Source organism: Lemur catta, chromosome 19 (genome assembly GCF_020740605.2).
Source record: "Lemur catta isolate mLemCat1 chromosome 19, mLemCat1.pri, whole genome shotgun sequence".
Lineage (NCBI taxonomy): Eukaryota > Metazoa > Chordata > Mammalia > Primates > Lemuridae > Lemur > Lemur catta.
This window is the reverse complement of record NC_059146.1, coordinates 23005695-23027154: the sequence shown is the minus strand read 5'-3', so window position 1 is coordinate 23027154 and position 21460 is coordinate 23005695. Positions and strand designations below refer to the sequence as shown.

General features: G+C 51.5%; 1 protein-coding gene across 6 annotated transcripts in view; it reads left to right on the top strand.

Annotated features, from left to right (window-relative positions):
• MYH14 (myosin heavy chain 14) overlaps positions 1-21460 on the top strand; it is a 78038-nt gene that overhangs the window by 35596 nt on the left and 20982 nt on the right. For all 6 annotated transcript variants that reach the window (XM_045531080.1, XM_045531081.1, XM_045531084.1 and 3 more), the window contains 15 exons: positions 101-222; positions 1785-1854; positions 2014-2174; positions 3193-3301; positions 5601-5732; positions 6578-6784; positions 8163-8300; positions 10452-10575; positions 11289-11460; positions 13093-13305; positions 13838-13982; positions 14556-14762; positions 18328-18432; positions 18526-18678; positions 19613-19861. In XM_045531080.1, the coding sequence (XP_045387036.1) occupies positions 101-222; positions 1785-1854; positions 2014-2174; positions 3193-3301; positions 5601-5732; positions 6578-6784; positions 8163-8300; positions 10452-10575; positions 11289-11460; positions 13093-13305; positions 13838-13982; positions 14556-14762; positions 18328-18432; positions 18526-18678; positions 19613-19861 (2307 nt within the window). The remainder of the gene's footprint in view (positions 1-100; positions 223-1784; positions 1855-2013; positions 2175-3192; positions 3302-5600; positions 5733-6577; positions 6785-8162; positions 8301-10451; positions 10576-11288; positions 11461-13092; positions 13306-13837; positions 13983-14555; positions 14763-18327; positions 18433-18525; positions 18679-19612; positions 19862-21460) is intronic.

Genomic DNA, 21460 nt, shown 5'->3' with positions numbered 1-21460 from the left:
GTAAATCACAGCGAAATGGCTAAGATTCAACCATTTGGGCTGGTGAGTGGCGCCCCCGTGTGGCCGCCGCTGACCCTGCCTGTCCGTCCTCCCTCCCCAGGCTGGGAAGCTGGAGCCGAGGCTGGTGCTGGACCAGCTGCGCTGCAATGGCGTCCTGGAGGGCATCCGCATCTGTCGCCAGGGCTTCCCCAACCGCATCCTCTTCCAGGAGTTCCGGCAGCGGTGAGTGGGGCGGGGCGGGGCTCGGGGTTCAAAGCCGCCACGCTTGCACTGAAATTGCTATTCTGAGCTGGGGGACTTTGGGCAGGTGACTCACTTGGCCAAGCCTCCTCTACGTTATGGGAGACCAACACCCCACTCGATGCGCTGCTGAGAGCAAGCACGCGGCACCCTTTGCTGCTGATATTTGGGGTGGTGGTCCCCAAACCAGGACCGGGAAATCACTTCAGCATGTGACAATCTGCACTTCTTAACAAAGGAGGTAGAACAGGATAGAACACAACATACCAAAGTCTTAATGAGCAAGTAGCAAGTAATTAATACAGTATTGTAGCAAAAATGATGCTTCACACAAGATGCATATAGCAGCACTATCCCTTAAAAATGTAATATGAGCCACTTAAACAATTGAACATTTTCTAGCAGCCACATTTTAAAAAGCAAAAAAAAAAAAAAAAAAAAAAAAAGGCGAAGTTAATTTTAAGAAGATATTTAACCCAGGGCATCTAAAAATATTAGATAAGTTTAACACACGATCAATGTAAAAAAGTTGGTAATGAGATCTTTTCCATTCTTTTTTTCTTCAAAACCCCGCGTGTATCTCGTACTCAGCACACCTCAGTTCAGGCACTCAATTTCCTGTGATCAAAGTGAAATGTCACCCTATCAAAACAATGAAATCGTGTCTCACAGAAGAAATATTTTACAGTGCTGTTTTACATGTAAATTTCACTTAGTTAAAATTAAATGCAATTAAAAATCTGGTTCCTCAGTCCAGGCTCGAGGGCTCAGTTGTCACACGTGGCCAGTGGCCACTGCGTCGCACAGTGCGGGTCTGTAGTTTGCTACTCGAAGAGTGTTTCCGGGATAGCTGTGTGGGAGCTTGTCAGACAAGCAAATTTTGGGGCCCCAACCCCAACTTGCTGAACTAGGAACTGCAGGTGGTTGAGAAACTGCTGCACACGCACATATATACATAGCTACACCAATCATAAAATAATACCTATTATATACACGACACACACGATATGTGTGTCTCGGGCGCATGTCACATACATGATCATTTTACGTGAAACGTCAAGATCCAGGGAGAAGGCGCCGTGGGGCAGAGGCTCTGCAGACAGACACGTGTGCATCTATGACACTCATTGTTTCATTCTGAGTCACACTCAGAGACTTGTAAGCAATGCTGTAAGGCACGTAGCCCGGGGCTTGGCATGGAATACGCGTGGAGAACATCAGCGGCTATTTGTGGAAGTTCTCCCGTTTCCATGCTGAGAGGCACCGCTGCCTGCATCGCAGGGAACTGTGGTGACGGTGCAGGGAGACACTGGTAACCAGGGCGTGCGTGGGGAGCGTCTGAGGAGTGGGAGGTTTGTCATCTCGATGGCGCTGTCCTTGGTGGTGGCGTTAATGCCGGAATGTTAGTTTTTGTTACTGTTCTTGTTACTGTCATCGTTTTTCTCCTGCTGTTTGTCACTCTGAGCCCAGCACCTGGCCCACGGCAGGTACTCAGTGGCAGTTTGCTGTATCTCTCGGCTCCCACCCCTCCCCGCCCACTGCAGGTACGAGATCCTGACGCCCAACGCCATCCCCAAGGGCTTCATGGACGGGAAGCAGGCCTGCGAGAAGATGGTGAGTGCGGGGGGGGGGGGGGGGGGCCTGGGGGCGTGTCGCTGCACATGCAGGGGCCAGGTTGGGGGAGGCTGGGCTGTCCCCCTTATCGCCCCTCCTCCATCACCTCTCTCCATCATCACCCCTCTCCCCTCATCACCCCTCCCCTGCCCCTCACAGATCCAGGCCCTGGAACTGGACCCCAACCTCTACCGCGTGGGACAGAGCAAGATCTTCTTCCGCGCGGGGGTCCTGGCCCAGCTGGAAGAGGAGCGGGACCTGAAAGTCACCGACATCATTGTGTCCTTCCAGGCAGCCGCCCGGGGATACCTGGCCCGCAGGTGCGGGGCCACGCTGTCTCCTGGGGTAGAGGCTGGGTCAGGGAGGGGTTGACCAGATGGCCCCCGGGGTCAGGGCCTCCGTGACGGTGGAAGGGCCGAGAAACAAGTGGGTGGAGCCGCGGGATGCCTGGGCTTCTTGGTTCTGCAGACCCTGAGGGCCCCTGCGGACCAGGCCCTGTGCTGAGTGATGTTGGCCACACAGAGGAGCTAGACTCGGCCACAGGGTGACCTGTCATCCCAGTTTGCCTGGGACTGGCTTTCCCAGGATGCAGGCCTTTCAGTGCTAACACAGACAAAGCCCAGGCTGAACCAGGTCAGTCGTTCGCCCTACATGGCCAGGCCCTTGAGGGACCACAGTCTGGGCACAGAGTCACAGTCCAGGCTGAAGCATACGTTGATGGGGGCCACAGAGGTGTCGTGAGGAGGCCCTGCTGCAGGCCAAGACTTCCCCGGGTCACACTGGGAGCAGGTGCATGCAGAGGAACGGGAAATGTGTTCCAGGCAGGAGACATGGCTTGTGCAAAGGCCCGGTGATGCGAGAGCCGAGCACGTTTCAGGAAGGCGGGAAGTTTGTGGGAGTCTCCTTCCTCCTTAGAAGTGGCTCAGAGAATGGAGAGTGACGGGAAAGGATGCCCCAGACACCAGGCTGAGGGGCGGGAGCCTTGTCCAGGGTGCCGGGGAGCCTGGGGAGGTGTGTGGGCAGGGGAGGGCCGGGTCAGCTCTGGGTGCAGGAAGACCCCCTGGAGGCATGTCGGGGAGGGACTGCGAGGAGAGGCTGGAGGCTGGGAGGAGGCTGGGGGGAGGGCCGAGGTCGGGGAGGATGGGGCCTGAACCAGAGAGTCGGGGGCAGGAGGACTAACAAGCCAAACACAAGATCTACCAATAATAGAATGGTGCCTGCACACAGTAGGCATTTAATAATGGCTGACTAACTGAAAGGAGTTCGGCTCCCTCGCTGAGGGGAGAGGCCCTGGAGGGGCAGAGCCCCCACTCTCTGCTCGCCCATCTTCCCGCCCAGGGCCTTCCAGAAGCGGCAGCAGCAGCAGAGCGCCCTGCGGGTGATGCAGCGGAACTGCGCCGCCTACCTCAAACTCAGGCACTGGCAGTGGTGGCGGCTCTTTACCAAGGTGAGGGCAGCGAGGGAACAGGGCGTCGGGGCTTGGTCTGCTTGGGCAAGCGACTTCCTCTGTTTGGGCCTCAGTTTTCTGCATCTGTAAAATGGGGCCAAGCAGCCCAACCTTCATTAGCTGGGATTCTTTAGGTAGGAGGTGACCAAAAAAATGTGACTCAAAGCCATGTGGATAAAAAGATACGAGACAGCTGGAGGTGCTGCAAGGCTGGAGGACAAGGCAGCTGCAGCCCGGGCTGAGTCAGGGGTCGCTAAGACCCCCCCTCAGGTTGGGTGATTGTCTGGAAGGACTCACAGAACGTAGAACAGCTGCTACACTCACAGTCATGGTTTATCATAGATTAAAATCGGCAAAGGTAGAAAGTACATAAGGCAGAGCCCAGGCGCGACCTTCCAGCCGTCCTGTCCCCATGGAGCTGTGTGGGCAGCGCTTACTCTTCCCAGCGACGATGTGTGACAACACGCAAGGAGTACAGCCAGCCAGGGAAGCTCACCCGAGCCTTGGTGGCCAGGGTTTTTGTTGGGGGTTGGCCTGGTAGGCATGATGCCCCTCCAGAGGTCAAAGTGACACAGCATGGCCCCAGTCCCCAGCGTCCATCAGCGTGTTGGCAGAGACTGTCCTGCGTGGCCCCGGGTGACAAAGACACTCTCAGGCAGGATGTTCCAAGGGCCTGGAGGTCCCCTCCCAGGGGGTCTGTCAAGGCTCACAGTAGGCATTTAATAACCTTTTTAATCCAAAGTCCTTTTTTTGGAACACGCGGGGTTTGGACAACCCAGTCTTGCTGAGTTAACCCTTTACTGCACAGAGATCCGCACAGTAACATCAGTGTTCAGTGTTCTCCATCTCCTATTTGGTTTTCTTCTGTGACGATCGTCAGCAGAGGCTTCCCGTGCAGGGGCCACCAGCACATACGGACTTTTGCCCACCAGCTCGGCCGGTTCGGTCTCCTCTCATGACAGAGCTCCAGCCAGATTCCCAGGTTTCACTCGTGTTGGCCTGGCTGGAGTCGTGTGACCATCCCAGAGCCACTCAGTGCACATCGGATGTGCCAGGCCAGTGTCACGTGCCCACCCAAAGCAGAGGGGCAAAGCCAAGTCGTCAGGCCCCCCTGGAGCTCAGCAGCCAGGTGTTCCCCCAATGGGAAGCTGGAGAGAAGAAAGGAGGATGGAGATTTGGGGGCAAAAACACAGCTGTTCAATGTAATTCTGAATACGATGGCTGAGAATCAGCCTGAAGCCCCTCAGCCAGTGTTAATTGAGCACCTACAAGGTGCCAAGACCTTTTATAGAGGCTGGCAATAAATGGTGAATGAAAACAGACTAGGTCCTGCTGCCACGGAGCCCACAGTCCAGGACAGGAGTTGGCACACTGTGGCCCACGGGCCAGGCGGCTGTTTTTGTAAAAGCCCGTTGGTTCAGGGTGGATTGTCTGCAGCTATGTTTGCATTACAAGCGCTGAGTAGAGCAGGGAACCAGAGGCAGTGTGGCCTGCAAAGTCCCAAACACATCCCAGCTGGCCCTTGAAGAAAAAATTTGCCTCCCCTAGGTCTTGGGGGAGGAGGAGGTTGAGGGTGGGGCGTGGCTGGACAGGCATCAATATATGAATCCCACAAAGAAACATAAAGCCACACCTGTGGCAAATGCCATGAATTAGGGCAGAAAAGGGCTAATAGAATAGACACAGAAGTAGGCAGAGCAGAAAAGCAGCAAGCCGAGTTGTACAGAAAACGACAGATCGGAAATTGTCAGAGCGGATTCCACTTCTTAGCAAGGGGGAGGGTGGTTTTGTGACACGTTTGCTTCAGGTATTTGTGTGTCCCTGTCACTCCAGCCTGAACCACAGCATGGAAAGTGCATCTCTCACTGAGGACCCTGGACAAAGAGCCTTCAGAAACACTGTCCCACAAATAGGAAAGAAAGTCTCTATGGCAATAAAATAAAATAAAATTAATAACAATTAATTAAAAGCACTGCCTCACAGCATAGCAGCAGCCACAGTATATCTTAGATGCAGAGGGTCCCTTTAACAAAAAGGAAAAAAAAAATAACGTATTTAGTGGAGCTTGCAGTGTACCTGTCACTGTTCTAGGCTCTTTACAAGTGGTAAGCCGTTTAATTTGAAAACCCTGGGAAGCTGGGACTGTTGTCAAGGCGAAGCCACACAACTAGTAGGTGGAGGAGTTGGGATTTGAACCCCAGCACTCAGGCCCCACTGGGAGTGTGAGGTCTTAGCCTCTGGGCCAGGCGGCCCCCCAAGTCAGGAGCCAGCCATTCCACCACCCGTCACCTTTCTCCAGGTGAAGCCACTGCTGCAGGTGACGCGGCAGGACGAGGTGCTGCAGGCGCGAGCCCAGGAGCTGCAGAAAGTGCAGGAGTTGCAGCAGCAGAGCGCCCGTGAAGTGGGCGAGCTCCAGGGCCGCGTGGCCCAGGTGAGGGGCGGGGCCATGTGGGTGAGGGTGGGGCCAGAGCATGCAGGGGCGGGGCCTTGGGTGGAGCCAGGGTGTCAGGGGCGGGGCTTCTGGCTGAGCTAGCCCGTTGCAGGGTGGGGGTAGAGCCAAGCTATACTGGGGCCCAGGCAGGGGTTGGGACTGTTTGATACGGGTGGGGCCCTGGGGATGCAGCCAGAGTATGGGTCAGGTAGGGGTGGAGGAGTCCTGCAGAGCCAGGATGCTCAGGGGCTGGGCTGTGGGATTTGGGGGCAGGGTGGGGACCGGGCTGTGGCAGGGCTGTAGTACGTAGGTGGTGGACTTTTGGCTATTTCCAGTATTTTAGCTAACTTAAAACAATGGTGGAGCAAACTCCCTTCTTGAACATTTTTCTGTTGGCTTTTCCTGAGTTACTTCCTCTGGTTGAATTTCTAGGCATAGGAGTATTAAATGAAATGTGAGATGGTAGAAAGACTCCCCAGGGTTATTTGGAAACTGGACTAGGAGAGGAGAGGCTGGAGGCTGGGTGGGTGGGGGAGGAGGCTGGAGAGAGTCCAGGTCTGACCCTTCTGGGGACAGAGTTGGGGCCAGGGAGGGACAGGGCTGGGTTCTTGGAGGTGACTAGGAAGGCACCCAGGAGTCTGACTCAGTGACTAGGAAGATGTGGGGTCATCCTGAGATGGGGACTTGCAGAGGAGCAGGTTGGGGGACTGTGTGTCCCACCCCTCACTCCTGCCCCAGAGGTGTGGGGGCAAAGCAAGTTCAGGGGCAGGAAGGACGTGGTGCTCCATTGAGGGGCGCCCTGAGAACCCTGCCTTCTGACTGCTGACCTCCCACCCCCGCCCCAGCTGGAAGAGGAGCGCACCCGCCTGGCAGAGCAATTGCGGGCAGAGGCAGAACTGTGTGCAGAGGCGGAGGAGACACGGGAGCGGCTGGCAGCCCGCAAGCAGGAGCTGGAGCTGGTGGTGTCGGAGCTGGAGGCTCGCATGGGCGAGGAGGAGGAGTGCAGCCGACAGCTGCAAACTGAGAAGAAGAGGCTGCAGCAGCACATACAGGTCTGGCCCCCCACATGCTCACCAGGACACCCCCAGGGCCCTTCCGTCTACCTTACCTACCTTTACTTCTACACACCATGTCTTTTTGGATCATGAATTTTCAGAAAACTGTTCTAAATGACTTAAGCAAAAAGAATATGTTTTTGTTCAAATAATGGTAGACTCTAAAATTCATGAACTTCAGGTATGGCTGGATCCAGGCGTTCAAGTGATATCCCCAGTACTGTCTCTCTCTCCACGTCCTGGCCTCATTCACAGGCAGGCTGCCCTCTCTTGGTTCCCCTTCAAAATCCAGTGTGTATTTTACACTATATCGTGTCTCAATTCAGATGCTAAATTTTCACTGGAAGCACTTAATCTGTATTTCTATTTCCTAACTTCTACAGTTTAAAAAGTAGACTCACACACCCAAGTTGTTCCAAGCATACTTAAAAGCCTTCCAGTGATAGAGTGTCAAGTTTTAAATTGAAAATAAATCAAATTAAATACAAGAGAAAATCCAGTTCCTCAGTCACATTTCCAGTAGTGTTTTAATCACATCCACTTCACCCCATTGGTGAGGGAGGGACTTGCCCTAGGGTTATGGGGATGCTGAACACACGACACCTGACACCGGACAGATGAGGTTGACAGTAGCTTATTGAATATCACAAATACTTGCAGCCCACACAGGCAAACACCACGCCCTGGATGGCACAGAGAGTGTACACATGGGCCATGGGAAACAGGCTTTGTGGTAACGACAGGTGGACACGAGGATGTGAGCGCTGTGGGAAGATGTGATTGGCTAGTTTCAATAATTCTGCGGGCCGTCGGGGAAATGGAACACGCTTCTTGGGGATAAGTTGACACTGTGCCTGGTCCCCTTGGTAGGGAGGGTTAATTGGCTAGGGGACCTCATCTGGGGGAGCAAAGTGGGTAGGACGACTTGCAGTTAGGCCATTTGAGGCCCTGCCACTTGTCCCAAATGTGAAGGCAAGGCAGCGCATATCATGGAATCTTAATTTCCAATGTGCCTGTGATGCCGTAGTGGACTGTCCACGTGTATGTGATCTGTTTACAATGTTTATTTATGACACGTACCCCCTCAACTCACACACAAGAATGAAATTTCCACAAGGAATAAGGATTTTTATCTATCCTTGGTGCCAAAAACAGTGCCTGGTATACATTAGGCACTCAATAAGTGCTTGTTGAGCTAATGAATGAAATGGGAAGACCAGTGAGGTTTGATCCTTTGCACCCTCGCCCAGGGTGTGGACCTGTCTGAGCACAAGCCTCAGGACAAGGGTCTATGGACCGTCCCTACCTTCAGCCTGCCCCATCAGCCCCCAGTCCCTGGCCTCGGGGTCCTCACTGCTTCCCCCTCCCCCTCCAGGAGCTGGAGACCCACCTGGAGGCTGAGGAGGGGGCGCGGCAGAAGCTGCAGCTGGAGAAGGTGACGACGGAGGCCAAGCTGAAGAAGTTTGAGGAGGACCTGCTGCTGCTGGAGGACCAGAACGCCAAGCTGAGCAAGGTCAGGGCCAAGGGCAGCCGCGGGAGAGGGAAGGGCTGCAGTGGTGGTGGGCCCCCATGGCAACAGCAGCCAAATGGCTAAAGAATTGGCATCTGTGTTGTATAAGTCAACAGGCAAGAGCTGAACGGCCAATAGAGAAATGGACAAAGACTAGGTCCCTAGAGGAGTGAGTGGCAAATAAAAGCATGAAAAGATAGACACTGGATCACCAGTTATTGGGGACACGAGAATTAAAATCACATTTCATACGCAGCTCATTAGCAGATATATGTAAGTTGGAGAACACCATGAGTCGGTGACGACACAGAGCCCTGGTGTCCTTCTGTCCTGCTGGTGGAGTGTAAGTTGTGTCAGCTGCCTTGGAGAGTGATTTGGCGATCTCTAATAAAGTTGAGGATGGGTGTTCAAGCAACCCAGGAATTCCACTTCTAGGTTTGTGTCCCAGTGTGACACTGTGCAATATAATAGCCACGAGCTGCATGTGCCTGTTTAAATATATGATCATTAGGCTGGATGCGGTGGCTCACACCTGTAATCCTAGCACTCTAGGAGGCTAACTCGGGAGGATCCCTTGAGCTGAGGAGTTTGAGACCAGCCTGGGCAAGAGCGAGACCGTATCTCTACTAAAAATAGAAAAATTAGCCAGGTGTCATGGCGTGCACCTGTAGTCCCAGCTACTCGGGAGGCTGAGGCAGGAGGATCATTTGAACCCAGGAGTTTGAGGTTGCTGTGAGCTAGGCTGATGCCACGGCACTCACTGTAGCCCAGGCAAAAGAGTGAGACTCTGTCTCAAAAAATAAAAAATAAATAAATGATAATTAACATAAAATGAAATTGAAAATTTAAGTCCTCAGTCTCACTAGCCATATCTCAAGTGTTCAATAGCCACCTGTGGCTAGTGGCTACTGTATTGGGCAGTGCAGATATAGAACATTTTCATCATTCCAGAAACTTCTATCAGATACACCATTGTAGATCAGTCTTGCTTGACCCTGATGCATATGAGTAAACATATCGTACACTGAGACTCAACGTAGGTACAAACACACACACATGCACAACGGAGTCAGGAGTTTCGCAAAGCACTTCTTACCCTCACTCCCCGTATTAGGTCTTTGGGGCAGTAATGCTGTGTAACAAACATCCCCCCAAATCCCAGCAGCTTACAGCAGCAACATTTTCCCCATGAGTCTGTGGGTAGGCTAGGCTTAGCCCCAGGCTGGGGCACATTGTGGGATCAGCAGCAACCTAGGACCTGTGCTTTTCATGGTGTCAGAAATGCAAAGGCCAGGCCAGACCTCACGAGCACTTTCAAACCCTCTGCTTGTACCACGTCCACCAGCATTCCGTTGGCCAAAATAAGTCACATGGCCACAGCCAACATCAATGGGACAGGGACTTACATTCCACTGACTTTCGTGGAAGACTCTACAAAGCAACCCGACAAATGGCATAAATGTGTAATAGTATTACAGGGAGAGAGTGAGGAGTTGAAAACAGTGAGCTAGGCTGCCATACTGGTCGGATATTTTCTATTCTGTTTCCATCCATTCTGTTTCATTCTTTTTAAGGATAGTGCGACCCTGTTTCATTGATTCCAAAACCACACACTGTCTGAAAAGTACTGTTTGAGGCCAACGTTTCTCAAACTCTAGTGTGCTCATGACTCGCGTGGGGAGTTTGTGAAAATGCAGATTCGGATTCAGCCAGTCTGGGGTGGAAACCAAGTGTCTGTATTTCTGGAAAGCTCCCAGTGCATGCTAACGCTGCTCGTCCGTGAACTATACTTTGAGTAGCAGTAGGGGTCCGAAATTCACATACTAACGAAGCAGATGTGTAAGGACATTCATCATGGTATTGTTTGTAATAGCAAATGATCAATTGAACTTGAACTCCACGTCCACCAGGGGTGTGATGGGTTAATGAAGGGCTATAATTCCAATAGCGGGAGTTAACACGCTGCAGTTACCGTGGGAACTGGTGGGGGTGGGATGAGTCTATAGAGCCCAGGGAGCAGGAAGAAGAGGGAAGGGATGAGAGGAGCATCAGAGAAGGGTAAGGATGAGGAGGGACCCAGGTGAGAGTGACACCGGGACCTGCAGGTCAAGCAGGGGCTGCCCCTGACCGCACCCACGTCCCACCCTCCCTCAGGAGCGGAAACTGCTAGAGGAGCGTCTGGCCGAGTTCTCATCCCAGGCGGCTGAGGAGGAAGAGAAGATCAAGAGCCTCAATAAGCTACGGCTCAAGTACGAGGCCACGATCGCAGACATGGAGGGTGAGCACCACCCACCCGCTGGGGGGCTGGGGGCGCTGTGCCCCCCCTGGCGGGGGAACTCAGGCAAGCTCCCTGTGCTGTGGGGCCTCAGTGGCCGTGTCTGCTAAATGGGATAGGAAAGAAGGCTCAGGGCAGACTGAGCGTCCTCCCAGCTCCTAAGTTCTTGTGTGTTTCTAAGTCCAAGTCTTCCTCTCCCCTGGTATCATGGGTTGCTCTCACTGTCTCTCCATCTGACTGTCCTACTAACCATTTCAGACACACTTTTGTCTCCCTATCCCTTGCTATTGACTTAGAATCAGAAATAGAAAGGAAGGCTGGGCGTGGTGGCTCATGCCTGTGATCCTAGCACTCTGGGAGGCCAAGGCAGGAGGATCGCTTGAGGTCAGGAGTTCGAGATCAGCCTGAGCAAGAGCGAGACCCCATCTCTATCAAAATAGAAAAATTAGCCAGGCATGGTGGCTTGTGCCTGTAGTCCTGGCCACTCGGGAGGCTGAGGCAGGAGGATTGCCTGAGCCTAGGAGTTGGAGGCTGCAGTGAGCTATGACGATGACACTGCACTCTAGCCAGGTGACAGAGCGAGACTGTCTCAAAAGAAAAGGTGGGGGGGTAGAGGCTGAGCTCAGCCTTTCACGTGGCCGGGCCCGTGGTCTCCGTGGAGCTGCTGGGAATGTGGGTCTGGAGCCCCAGCACACGGCCCCCATTGCCGCCCCCAGACCGCCTGCGGAAGGAGGAGAAGAGCCGCCAGGAGCTGGAGAAGCTGAAGCGGCGCCTGGACGGGGAGAGCTCGGAGCTGCAGGAGCAGATGGTGGAGCAGCAGCAGAGGGCGGAGGAGCTGCGAGGGCAGCTGGGCCGCAAGGAGGAGGAGCTGCAGGCGGCCCTGGCCAGGTGCAGGGCGGGATGGGCTTGGGAGGGTGAGCAGCACGGGCACATGGCCTGCCAGCGGGGCAGACCCTGCCTGAGTCACTCACCCAGTGACTGGGGACAAGCCACCTCCCCTCTGAGCCTCAGTGTCTCCTTCTGTCCAATGGAGCTAGCAAGAGGTCCAGGCCCACCAGGTTCAGGGAAAGTGAAACAAGGCCCTGCGTGTCCAGTAACTTGCATAATACTCCGTGTACAACAGGAGCAAGAAAATGCCCTTTCTTCTTCTCTCTGTGCTCAGCCGCTCCACACCGGATAGCCCTGGACCAGCTGTGATTAGACAAGTGGCCTGGCTGTGTTAGGAATCACAATAATTATATCTACACTCCTTCGCAATAATTGAGCCCTTACTGTATGCCAGATGTGGTGCTGAGATGCCTTTTGTGCATTGTGCTTCACGCAGTCTGAGACTCCCTTGATTATGTAGGCACAGCTCCAGTTCAGAGAGGCTAAAATGTGAAAAAGCATGCATCTAGAACCAGTGCTACGTGGTGTGCGTGTGTGTATGTGGTTAACAGCATACATCCTTGAGTCTCACTTCTGGGTTCAAATCCTGGCTCCTCCCTTTTCTGGCCATGTGACCTCACCCAAGCGGCATCACCTCTCTAGCCTCAGTTTCTTCATCTGTACAATGGGCATAATCATAGACCTACTCCCAGGGTTGGTGTGGGGATGAAATAAGAAAGTGTTCATCAAATGCTCTGACACACCCTCATCCCTCAATAAATGCTGGGTCTTTTTGTTACTACTTTTCTTTATTACTATTGTTAATTTATTTTTCATTTTTTTTTTTGTATCGAGGTGAAATTCACACAAAATTAATCATTTTAAAGCATGCAATTCAGTGGATTTAGCCCATTCACAATGTTGGGCAGCCATCACCTCTATCTAGTTCCAGGACATTTTCACCCAAAAAGAAACCCTGTACCGAGTAAGCAGTCACTCCCTAACCGCCACCCCCCAGCCCAGGCAGCCACTCATCTGCTTTCTGTCCAAACAGGATTTGCTGATTCTGGATATATCACAAAAGTGGAATTGGACAGCATGTGGCCTTTTACACTCTAGTTATCATTTTTATTGCCGTCCTCTCGGTGACCGCTGTGGGGTGGGGTGTTGGTTGTCATGTCTCACATAGACCATGACACCAGGCCAGGCCTGCGCAGCTCCCTGAGCAATGAACCCCCTAATTCAGCTCCTATTTGCAATGACACTGCACAGAGGGGCAAGACCCACGTCCCATCGGGTTATGAGGAGGGATCTGGCCAGCCCTGCAACTCACTGACCATGTGACCTGGGCAAATACTTTCCCCACTCCGGGCCTCAGCAGCTTCATTTAGTGGGAGCCGTGAATGAGGCAGTGCAGGTGAAGGGCTTGTGTGTGGCAGGAGTTCAGTAAGTGTCACCTATGGTTACTGTTGATATTATTCCCATTTACAGCTAAGAAAACTGAGGCTATGAGTACTGGAGTCACATGCCCTATGGCAGAGCCAGGATTTGAACCTGGGACTGGCCATCCCCAAAGCTCATGTCTGGCCTCTCAGCCCCCAGAAATCACCTCACCTGCCCCTGTGCCAACTCCATGGTCCTTGTCCCCTCCAGGGCAGAAGACGAGGGTGGGGCCCGGGCCCAGATGCTCAAATCCCTGCGGGAGGCGCAGGCAGCCCTGGCTGAGGCCCAGGAAGACCTGGAGGCCGAGCGTGCAGCCAGGGCCAAGGCCGAGAAGCAGCGCCGGGACCTGAGCGAGGAGCTGGAGGCACTGCGGGGCGAGCTGGAGGACACGCTGGACTCCACCAACGCGCAGCAGGAGCTCCGGTGAGGCCGGCGCCTGGGGCCGGCACAGCCTGGCACGTGCAGGGCGGGAAGAGGGGCCGGGGTGTGAGGTCTCCATCTACGCAGAGGTTTAGTCCTTTATCAATTGTTATTGATCCAATAAACAAGCCAGAGACAGAGATGGGTCAGACCCAGGTGTTACCCTTGGGAGCGCCCAGTCTTGGAGGAGGAAGATTCCGGCAAGGACAGGCCCAATCCCAAGCAAGGAGTGCTCTGATGGGGTGACACAGGCACTGTGGGTGACAAGAGAAGGCCCCTAAACAAGTCTATGGGAGGAGGAGGTCCAGGAAGACTTCCCTGAGGAGGGGTCTTTTGAATAGGGTTTTGAAAGGTATGTAGGAGTTCACCCTTAATGCCTCAGCCTTCCACAGCGTCACTGCTCAGGTTCCTTGGGGACTGGAGAGTAAGGTCCTCATTTTTGGAGGAAACAAAAAAGGAAGCAAACCAGCTCCCCCAAAGGCCCCGCCTTCCTCTATCTGGAAATTCTGTTTCCCTATCTTTCCTCCAATAAAAGGTCCAAGAGGGAACAGGAGGTGACGGAGTTGAAGAAGGCTCTGGAGGAGGAGACACGCATCCACGAGGTGGCAGTGCAGGAGCTGAGGCAGCGGCACGGCCAGGCCCTGGGGGAGCTGGCAGAACAGCTGGAGCAGGCTCGGAGGGTAGGTCAGGGAAGGGGGGATGGGGGGGAGGGGCCATGGGCAGGGCAGGGTGGGACACTAGGTTGGAGGAGGTAGCCCTGGCTGGCTCTAGGCCAGCCCATCTCCCTGGGGTTCTTTCCTCACGCATCCATGTCTTCCATCCATCTTTCATTCAGCAAACATTAATTGAGTGTATACTATGTTCCAAGAATGACTGTGAACAAAACAACCACTATTGCCTTCCCTGGGGGGCTCTTGTTTTAGCAGGAGAGGCAGAGAGTAAACAATATAAATGCATTTGTAATATCTATCGGGGTGGTAAGTGCTGTGGGACCCTGATGAACAGGAAAAGGGGCATCAAGGTACTTGGGAAGGTTGTGATTTTAAGTAAAGAGGCCCTTGAGAGATTCCACAAGAAGGTGACATCAGAGGAAAAACTGAGGGAGGTGAGGAGTATGAACCATCTGGGTTTCAGGGGGAGGTATGTTCCAGGCAGAGGGAACGGCCAGTGCAAAGGCCCTGAGGCCCAGGAGTGTGTCTGGCCTGGTGGAGGGGAGGCCTGATAAACCTTTGCTCATCTCCTTTCCCCACCAGGGCAAAGGTGCATGGGAGAAGACCCGGTTGGCCCTGGAGGCCGAGGTGTCCGAGCTGCGGGTGGAACTGAGCAACCTGCAGACTGCCCGTCAGGAGGGTGAGCAGCGGAGGCGTCGCCTGGAGTCACAGCTGCAGGAGGTGCAGGGCCGGGCTGGCGATGGGGAGAGGGCACGAGTGGAGGCTGCTGAGAAGCTGCAGCGAGCCCAGGTGAGTGGGGCAGCCAGGGCCCGGTCTCTGCTGTGTGACCGTGGGTGAAACACCTGCCCTCTCTGGACTTCCGTTTGGTTCACATCAACCCTGTTGTCCTGTCAAGGTCTTCCAACATAATCATGCATAAGTAGCTAATATTTGGTGAGCAGGGAATATATACCAAACATTCTTGGTAGGAAAGACCCAATGTTGTTTCCATTTTACACAATAGGAAACTGAGGCCCAGAGCGGTAAAGTTGATTGCCTAAGATCACTCAAAGCTGAAACTTGAACCCAGGCATGCTCTTAACCCTGCCACTTTCCACCCTGTTCTCTTCTGCCTTTGAGTAATTCAGGGTTTGATTAGAAGAGCCCAGTGTGACTACGTGGAACTATAAGAGGATAATATCATTCTGTGGTTACTCAAAGAAAAGTGGTTTTTAAAACTTAGTTTTATCCTATTTTTAACTAAATGACCTGTACCTGTTCATTATTGAGAATACAAACAAGCAAAAAGAACAAAGGGAAGGATGACTTTTAATTCCCCATTCTTCCAGGAGAAACCACCATTACTGTTTTCCATTTCCAGATTAAAATAGTGTATTAATTAGGGTAAAGGTTAAGCTGCTATAACAAAGAGACCCCCAAAATCATCAGCTTCAATAAGACATGTCATTCCTTCTCACGAAGTAGGCTCAAGGTTAACAGTTCAGGCTGGCAGAACATTCTGCTCTATAAGGTCACTCAAGACCCAGCTTCCTTCTGCTTGTTGCTCCACCATCCCCAAGGGTGTTGACCTTATTTTCAGAGCCAAATCTGGGTTGTGGAAACATCTGTGCTCTGGCTTGGGAAGCGGAAAGAGAGGGAGTCACATAATTTGCATATGTTGCTTTGCTTTCATTCCATTGGCCATAACATGATCACACGACCACTGCTAGCTGCAAGGGAGGCTGGGAAATGTAGTTTCCAGCTTGTAGCCATGATCAGTTGCTAGTCTGTCACAATGGGAACAGGGAAGAATAGATATGGGAGGACAACTGGAGTCTTCCCCAAGTGGAATCCTGGTACCTGGTGCACTGTACTAAGCACTTTACATATTACAAAAATAAAAGTGATATCAAAATAGAGCTTAGTGGTTGATAGCATGAGTTCTAGGCAGAGCTGTTCCGTAGAGGTTTCTTCAGTAACATGACATTCTGCATTTGTGCTGTCCACTAGCCACGTGTGGCACCGAGCACTCGAAATGTGGTGAGTGTAACTAAGGAACTGAATTTTTACTTTTATTTCATTTTAATTATTTTAAGTTTAAATTTAAATAGCGACACGGGCCTAGTGGCTACCATATTGGACAGAGCCATCCTGCCTGGGCTCAGATCTCAGTTCTACCACATGTAGCTCTGTGATCTTAGACAAATTGCCTAACCTTTCTGTGCCTCAGTTTCCCTTTATATAATCTGGGAATAATAGTGATATCTACCCTTATAGGGTTGGTGTGTGAGTTCAGTGAGCCAATACTTACTAAAGCACTTAGTATAGTTCTGGGCACACAGTGAGTTCTCAAAAATTTTTAAATGTTCCTATTTATCGAGCATCAGGTATATGTCAGCCATTGAGTTAGGCACATTATGTTCATTGTTTCATTTAATCTTCACAGAACCCTTGGTGGGGGGTAAGTCTTGTTGTCATCCCCATTTTAGAGATGAGGAAACTGAGGCTCATAAAGGTAGAAGTCACTCACCTTGAGTCACACAGCTGGGAAGTGCCAGGGCCAGGTCAAAATATAATTTTCAAAATTCAAATCATGATTCTCATACAAAGATATGCTGAATATATCTCAGAGATTTATTTAAAATGTTAATGAGAGGCTGGGCATGGTAGCTCACACCTGTAATCCTAGCGCTTAGAGAGGCTGAGTCAGGAGGATCGTTTGAGCTCAGGAGTTCAAGACCAGCCTAAGCAAGAGCAAGACCCCATCTCTACTAAAAATAGAAAGAAGTTAGCTGGACAACTAAAAATATATAGAAAAAATTAGCTGGGAATGGTGGTGCATGCCTGTAGTCCCAGCTACTTGGGAAGCTGAGGCAAAAGGATTGCTTGAGCCCAGGAGTTTGAGGTTGCTGGGAGCTAGGCTGATGCCACAGCACTCTAGCCCGGCCAACAGAGTGAGACTCTGTCTCAAAAAAGTAAAATAAAATAAAATGTTAATGAGAGACCCAGCAGGATGGCAAAAATGTTCAAGAAGATAGATGAGAGACTGGTGTGTATGTAATTGGCAAAAGAGAAAAGGCTGAAATGAAATGGCACAGTTAGAGGCAAAACTGGTTAATGTCCTATAGAGCAATAAAGTGTAAGCTTTAGGCCATCTTCTCTACTGGACAGAAATCATTTGCAACATATCAACCTTCTTCACATAACTTCACAGTATAAGTGAAAGAGAGTTTTATTCCCTAGAGAGTGAGGTGAACCTGAAGTGGGCTTGCTGGATGGTTTTGTTTTATGATATCAAAAGGACACATGGTCATCTTGTCCCGTTTCCAAGTTTTCAGATGAGTTTTCCTACTAGCCAGAATTTGAACTCAACCTTGTTCCCTAAGTGAACCTTGGAAAGAGAGAGTAAGAGGCTGAGGGTAAGGCACAAGTACTTGAGACTCTCACCCTACACACATTTATTAAGCGCCTACTGTGGGCCAGGCCCTGTTGTGGGCCCTGAGGACACAGCGGGCAATAAAGCAGATGAGGTCCCTGCCCTTATGGAGGTAATAGTCAAGGAGGAAGGAAATATCAGCTGCTTATTTCCTGCAGCCAAGACCATGAGGCCAGGAGCCTCACCCAGGGTCACTGTGGTGGTGATATGGGATGGGTGGGGAGGGTGGGGAAGGTGAGGAACAGCTTTACTGAGATATGACTCACATCCCATATAATTCACTCATTTAAAGTGTACAATTCAATAGATTTTAGTATATTCACGGAGTTGTACAACCATCACCACCATCTAATTTTAGACCATTTTCATTACCCAAAAAGAAATCCCACACTCTTTAGCCATCATTCCCCAATTTCTCACCTGCCCCACCCAGGCAACCACTGCCCTACTTTTCGTCTTTACAGATTTCTTATTCTGGAAATCTCATATCCATGGAATCACAATATATGGCCTTTGTGACTGCCACCTCTTACTTTACATGTTTTCAAGGTCCATCATGTTGCAGGACGTATCAGTGTTTTTTCTTTTTTATGCCAAGTAATACCCATTGTGTGGGTGTAAAACATTCTGTGTATCCATTCGTCTGTTGACGGGCGCTTAGGTTGTTTCCACTTCTTGGCGATTGTGAATAGTGCTGCTGTGAATATTCCCGTACAACTTTCTACATAGACATGTGTTTTCATCGCTCTTGGTTACACACTTGGGAGCAGAATTGCTAAGTCACATGGAAACTCTCTGTTTAAGCGTCTGAGGAGCTGCCAGACTGTTTTCCGCAGTAGCGGTGCCATCTGATTGATATTCCCACCAGCCGTGTGTGGTAGGGATTTGAGGAGCAGACAGGAGATTGGAGGCTTCATCCCACTGCCCCCTTCCCCGCAGGCTGAGCTGGAGAACGTGTCTGGGGCACTAAGTGAGGCCGAGTCCAAAGCCATCCGGCTGAGCAAGGAGCTCAGCAGCACGGAAGCCCAGCTGCACGACGCTCAGGTGACCCCAGCCCGCCCTGCGACCCCACCGTTAGTTACCCTCCCTCCTTGTCCTCCTAACCACACCTGACATCATCGTCCCCTTCATCTACAGGAGGTGCTGCAGGAGGAGACCAGGGTGAAGCTGGCCTTGGGGTCCCGGGTGCGAGCCCTGGAGGCTGAGGTGACAGGGCTGCGGGAGCAGCTGGAGGAGGAGGCGGCTGCCAGGGAGCGGGCGGGCCGCGAGCTGCAGACTGCCCAGGCCCAGGTGAGCAGCCCCCAGCAAGGCCTTCTGGAAGGCACAGTCCCCCTCCTGGGCTCTCCAGCTCAGGGCCAGCCCCACTGTCCACCTCATCATAGGCCAGACCCCTGGGTGCCATTTTCACCTCCTGACTCTCCCTTGCTGCCCACAGCCTGTGCCCAGCCCCAGGCTCCTGCCCCTGCCCCTCCGCCTCATCCCTGCTCTCTGTCCACACAGCCCAGCCCCAGCTCAGCATCCATTTCACTTGGAAAAACCCCTTTCATTCTTCCCTGCTGCTGGAAGCTCTTCCTAACCACTATCTCTTTCTCCTCTGTCCCAACTGCAGTCACCTTGGGCTGGGACTGTCTCTGCCCGTGAGTCTCCCCACCAGGCTGAGGGCCATTCAAAGTAGAACCCCATCAGATCCAGTTAGATCTGGGGCCCCAGCACAGCCCAACACAGAGCCTGATGCATGATAGGCCCGAGAAATGCCTGTTGAATGAATGAGTGATGATTCATGCTGCAAATATCCTTCAACTGGCAAACTCCTACACATACGTCAAGTCACATCTCAAATGCTCCTCCTTTGGGAAGTCTTTCCTGAATGTTCTAAACAGATTCTGAGCCCCTCGTGTGGACTCCCGTGGCTCCTATACTTCTTCTACCTTAGTCTCATCACCCTGCTGTGACACTCAGTCTCCCCCATCAGACCAGGGGTTCCCCAGGGAACACTCCAGGCCTGATTCATCTCTGGGTCCTGGAGGGAGTCATTTTAATCCCCTGGAAGAGCCAGGGCTCCTAGCACTCACAGCCTCAACCCCACCCAAGGCAGAAGAGCCCAGTGGAGTGATCCTTTCCCTTTTCAGGCCTCAGTCTCCTCATCTGGGAAATGGGGCATCACCAGCTCACACCTTGGTCACTTCATGGTCACCACTGCCACCCTCTCTCTCCTCCCCCCCAGCTCTCAGAGTGGCGGCGGCGCCAGGAGGAGGAGGCAGGGGCCCTGGAGGCAGGGGAAGAGGCACGGCGCCGGGCAGCCCGCGAGGCTGAGGCCCTGACCCAGCGCCTGGCAGAGAAGACAGAGACAGTGGACCGGCTGGAGCGCGGACGTCGCCGGCTGCAACAGGAACTAGACGACGCCACCATGGACCTGGAGCAACAGCGGCAGCTCGTGAGCAGTCTGGAGAAGAAGCAGCGCAAGTTCGACCAGGTGGGGCACCTCAGTTTACCCAGTTGGGGGAACAGCCGGCTAATCTATGCTGCCCATGACCTTTGTGGGGAATCGGTAATATATGATGTCACAGCTCAACTGTGAAGTTGTGGTGGACCAAGAAGCAGGACTCTTCTTCCCCCTGAGCCTCTGTAAATAGGACATCCGTCTGTCCTGGTTCGTGTCTCTTGTCCCAGCATAATTATGAGTAGCCCCGCCCTCTTACTTTCAAAACTGTCCTGGTTTGGATGATGAAGTATAATATCCTCTCAGTACCCGCAGCAGGTGCTTGTTAGAATTAATGAAATCACACATTCTCTCTTCCCCTGCTGACTCACTGGGTACCTCAGGCAAGTTGCTTCTGCCATCTCAGCCTCAGTTTACCCATCTAGAAAATGGGAATAATACCAAGCATCTGGCTGCCTGAGGATGAAATGAAATTGCAGAGCCCCAGAGAGTTAAGATCAGGTTCAAATCCCAGCTCAACCCCTTTCTGGCTGTGTGGCTTGAGCAGATTGTTCAACCTCTCTGTGCTTTATTTTATTGATTTAAAAAATGTAGCAGGTTCTCAACATAGACAAGGCAAAAATAAGAATAATAATGATGTGGTGGGGGAGGGAGGTGTCATTATCTTGCCTTTATATTTGAAAGATGTTTTCCTGGGATGTAGAATTCTAGGTAAACAGTTTAATTCTTTCAGTACTTTGAAGGTGTCATTCCATTCTCTCTGGCCTCCACTGTTTCAGATGAAAAGCTATTAATAGCAGTCACTTAAATTACCATTTCCCTGTAGGTATTACAATGTGGTTTTTTTTTTTAAGCTGATCTAAAATTTTTCTCTTTATGTTTCGTTTTGAGCAATTTGACTATGTTATGCCTGTGGGGTTTTGTGTTTATTCTGCTTCGGGTTCACTGAGCTTCCTGCAGCTATGGGTTGATGTTTTTGGTCCAATGTGGAAATTTTCGGCCATTATTCCTTCATACGTTTTTCTCTCCCACTCTCTCTGTCTTTCTTCTTCTTCTTGGATGTCAAACACATATATACGTGCTTGCTTAATACTGTCCCATGGATCATTGAGGGTTTTTTTTTTTTTGCATCTTCTAGAATTTTATATAAATTCTTTTCATATAAATCTCTTTTGGGATGGGCTTCTTTTTGGATGAGATTCATCCATGTTTTTGCATAGATCAATAATCCATTCTTTTTTTTTACTACTGAATATCATTCCTGTATAGATAAACCACATTTTTATATTCGTTAACCTGTTGATGAACATTTGGGTTGTTTCCAGTTTGAGGCAAATATGAATGAAGCCTTTGTCTTTCTAATAGGTATATAGTGGCTTGAATTCATATTTCTGTAATGACCAATGATGTCGAACATCTTTTCATGTAGTTATGAAAAGATCCATGTATATCTCCTTTGGTGAAGCATCTCTTCAGATCTTTTGTCCATTTGTTCATTGGGTTGTATTTTTATTCTTATTTTATTTTTTTAGAGACAGGATCTTGGTCTGTCATCCAGGCTGGGGTGCAGTGGCATGATCATAGCTCACTGCAGCCTCAAACTCCTGAGCTCAAGCAGTCCTCCCACTTCAG